We start from the raw sequence: 4322 nt of genomic DNA on the forward strand, positions 1-4322 counted from the left end.
ATGGTACAATAATATTGCTGTTACGTGATACAGTGTTGTAGTGACAACCCTTCTAATAAAAGGTCCGTAATAGTAGTGAAACTGGTCTAGCCACCTTAATATATCGAAAGTGAACTACATGTATTATGCACAGACGTACGTTTTTTTGCTTGAACTTTGTCACTGCAGGTACTCCTCGCTCCCCGACGTAGATCGCGACCTGCTCGAATTGAATTTTCTTTTCTGCATTTTGTGCCCAAAAAATAAACTTAGAATACAAGAAAGTGGCGCAGAACAACAGCTTACAAGGGTATCTTTATATCATCTCATTGTATTGATCTGAAGAGGCGTGAAATCGATATAATCGGCCACATGTTGTCAGAACAGAAAAGTGGTTAAGACTTTGACAGCTAAAGAAATTTAAAGCATTGATAGAAAGCATATCATAGACCTCGTGATGAGGTAACCTTAATTATTTTGACTTCATACTTCATTGCGTTAAACGCCACTCAAACGTTTAACAAGGAAATTTCGGTAACGGGATCAGAAATGACCCATTCCGGAGTTGTCCCACTGTTTCAGGGGTATTTTTCGAGAAAAGAGCTTCAATCCTCTGAAAATTCCCGTCGAAAACACGAGGGAATAGGTAAGGACTGATGAGTCCTCAATCATAACTCCCCTGTAGCAGTAATCGTTGTTCTTTCATTTCATGATTTCTGTTGTTGGTGAGATCTCAAATTATTTTACGTGTATTTTGGATGAGTATCCATATAGGCCTTATCACGGTTTCGACGCCATCTTGACGGGTAGGCAAAGCGGTCAGAAATTACAGTGTTTGTACGGGAATCCGATAGCAAATAACTTCTTCCAAAATTGAATTTTACTCAATTTGTGAATCAAAACGTTAAAGAAGATAGAAGATTGTATTCACCAAGTTTGAAGGATGTAGCTTTCCTATAAGTCGCTGAGCATTTTTTTTTTAATTTCCCCTATATTAGTCTTAAAATTTTTTTCCGCGAACTGCGTCTAGACGTTTGTCTACCCAGCCAAATTTACAGACAAATGTGTGAAAAATTCAAAAAATTAACTGAGCGTCTTCTAGCCAAGCTACATACTTCAAACTTATAATTTTAACGTTGCGATTCAGAAATTGTAAAAAATTCAATTTTGGAAGAAGTTATTTACTATCGGATTCCCATACGCCAAACGGCAAACGTCGGAGTGAAATTAGGGTTTTGATGGAAGAACCCTACTTGATATTAACTCATTTCTGTCCTGTTAGCTCCATATATCAAGCAACTTCTCATAGGAACGAGACAAGTTAAAATGAGATAATTTTCACGCTTTTATGACAAGAAGGAGCCTGCCGTTTCCCGTTTGCTGTTAGCCGTAAACGATTTATTTGCATGACTATAACAATACAGCATTGCAAAAGCGTGGAAAGTATGATAATTACAGTAATTTAGTTATCAGGGTACAACATTGATAAGGTATTAAAACTAAGAATAGACTTTAGCATAAGGTTCGCGATTTGGCGAGAAGAAACGCTCCATGTTCAACTTGGATTACTGTTTTAGTTTACATGTTTTAATTCAACCGAGTCAGCGTCCACAAGTATCGATGTACAAATGATCAGCAAAAATGTATACCTGCCAACTTTTTCTGAGATGTAGGCGTGAGATTTTTATCCTGGGAGTGCTGGGATTTTTGAAGACGACACGATCATTTCCGAAGATTCCCGAGGAAGTCCGAAGTCTTCCGAGGAAGTCCGAAGTCTTCCGAAGACGTCCGAAGTCTTCCAAATATGCATACTGTGACGAAAGCGAAAACAGCCTTCGCATTTCCCAGTCCCAGTCTTAGGACGCGTATAACGCGAGCCCGCTCCCAGTGTTTTTCACGAGGAAGGTATCGTCATTTATTCATTTTACACATGGTTTTCGTTCCTTACGTGGGTCCGAGTTAACATATTTTTGGAAATTGTGTCAAGCAAGACGGCAACAACTCACATTTTTCAATCAGGCGTGAGAAATTGGCCCGCAAGCGTGAGATCGAAGTTTTCAACCCGCAGGCGTGAGAGTTGGCAGGTATAAAAATGTGTTCATTCAAGAGTTAAAGCATTAAAAGACATAGAACTAACTTTAAACGTTTAAACGTGAGTTCCGACATAAATGTGTCCATCTGAGTCAAACTGTCGCCAAAAATTAGAAAGATTATGCGATCGATGAACGTTAGGCCAACAGTTGTGTTTTATCGGAAAATCAGAAAAAACATGTGTCATTTTTTCTGGTAGCCTAAAAGGATAGAGACTTTTCAAAGCAAGCTGTAAAATCGATGCTACAAGTCTCTGATAATTTTCTCCGTCTGCGCAAATCAACGACCTTCTCATTAAAAAATGCATGGGGTAGGAAATAAAGAAAATATTTAAAATCTTTTTATTTTTATTTTTCTTGTCTCTTTCTTCTTTAAATCTTATTCAGGAAAACAGAAAAAGAGCAATGATTTTGGTTTTTTCCATGTACTATGGATACTGATAGTCACCATAGCAACAAGTAAGTCTCGCGTTCTTAGTCAGTTACGTTAGGCACATACGAAACCGTAGTCGCACACAGATTTCTGCGCTAACTGATTTGTATAATACAAGGCCCACAACGGCAACCGATTTGTAGCCGATTCATTCGCTCTTGGTAATATCTTTGGATATCCCGTCTGTGTTTGCTAGGACTGCTGATCACCAGTTAAGCTCAGATTATTAATCCAGTAATGTTTAGATTATTTGGACCAAAAGAAGGGAGTCAAGAGACTCCTAGTACCGTTCACTAATTTGTTTAATTAACAACCCTACTTTTCTACAAATTAACTAAACCCTTTCCATGCTAAGAGTGACACTTAAGGATTTTAGTCTGTCTACGATTTTACTTGTCAATTATGGTGAAAGCCCCTTGGAGAGAAAAGGTAGAGTTGTAAACAGGGGCGTGACAATTTATATTTCAACGATTGAGGCACGGCCAAACCACACTAATTGTTGATCTTCGTTAATACATCTCTACGATTGTACAATTGTACTAGCGTTTTCGTTTCGTTTTCATCTAGATATCCAAACTATAAAGCTAGAAACCAACGTAAACAACCGGTTATGAATTTCTTCAAATTACAATTGGAGTCAAGTTTTAAAAACGATGCGTTGCCGAAAGCCTTCAATTCGAAGTCTCCTTCTTTGTATGTCAGTGTTTCCCATCCATGGAATAGGCCATTTCCGAGTTCATGTCTGCCTCCTCTTCAAAGCGAGTCTAAGTGCGAAGTTTTTCCTATGAAAATCAGTTTTCATTCATGTGTAAAGTACAACTAATTACTATCACAAAAACTTCGCACTTGGACTCGCTTTGAAGAGGAGGCAGACATGAACTCGGAAATGGTCTATTCTTGTGCCTGATCGATAAGCAAAAGCTCTTAAACTTGAAATGAATGTGTTTGAAATAAAAATGCAATGGAGTGGATGTGGCCAATCAGTAAGAGAAACAAAAGAGAGCAAAAACAAAGTAAAACCCGGCTTTCAATTTCTATCTAAAATCGAAACCAGTGCTGCCGAGATGTTCGGAAACAAAGTGTTTTCTCCATCCTTGGAAAAAAATCCCTTAGCACCAAGGTGTACTACAAATTCAAAACATGACAACAAGTGTAAAGGTTTTTCTTCCAGTTCTGCCAAAGGAATTGGTGATAACACATCTATAGCGATAAAAAGGTGGCCAATATATTATCATGCACAATTGTTGCTAACAAGAGTGAATTAGATAAGAGTGTTCTTGTGGCATCGGTGGGCTCTCCAGTTCAGTCTCAAATAAGTCAAGCTATTTTTAGAAAATTTAACTCCTTGAAGAAGTCAGGCCGAGCCTGACAAAATATTGGTAAATAAAAAAAAACATATCCTCACAGCCGTACAACTAGCCTTGCAGTATTATTTTATGTTTAGAAAACCCGTTCCCGCGAAAATTAGCTGTTCTTGAAACATGAAAACATGGCAAAAGCTGTCAAGCGTGACATGGCTTCTCCTGATAGGTTGCGGCCCTTTGTTTGTTTACGCGCGTTAAGAGTGGTGAACTGTGTTTGGGCAAGGCCGCAAATTGATAGAGCTACACTCTTATCTAATGCACTCTTGTTTCGAAATATTGATTACATTTTGTCTCCTCAAAATTTCCTTGCATTTTTTTTGTTCTTTTGACTTATTAAGGTGAAGCAACGCAGGAGCAGAACAATTTCTGGTCAACAAAGATTGTTACAGAAATTCAGCCTGCTTCTCTAGTATCTTCACAAAACACCACCACATTAACGCCTGAAGTCATGAATGC

At 38.3% G+C, this 4322-nt stretch overlaps 1 protein-coding gene across 1 annotated transcript in view; it reads left to right on the top strand.

The window, feature by feature from the left end:
• The first annotated feature begins 496 nt into the window (after positions 1 to 496).
• Positions 497 to 4322, top strand: part of LOC138033363 (tiggy-winkle hedgehog protein-like) — a 7060-nt gene continuing 3234 nt past the window's right edge. Inside the window, exons 1-3 of the mRNA XM_068881103.1 lie at positions 497 to 625; positions 2457 to 2528; positions 4205 to 4322. The exon at positions 4205 to 4322 is cut by the window's right edge and continues 101 nt beyond it. Coding sequence (XP_068737204.1) covers positions 529 to 625; positions 2457 to 2528; positions 4205 to 4322 — 287 coding nt within the window. The 5' untranslated portion in view covers positions 497 to 528. The remainder of the gene's footprint in view (positions 626 to 2456; positions 2529 to 4204) is intronic.

Source organism: Montipora capricornis, chromosome 14, assembly GCF_036669925.1.
Source record: "Montipora capricornis isolate CH-2021 chromosome 14, ASM3666992v2, whole genome shotgun sequence".
Classification (NCBI taxonomy): Eukaryota; Metazoa; Cnidaria; class Anthozoa; order Scleractinia; family Acroporidae; genus Montipora; species Montipora capricornis.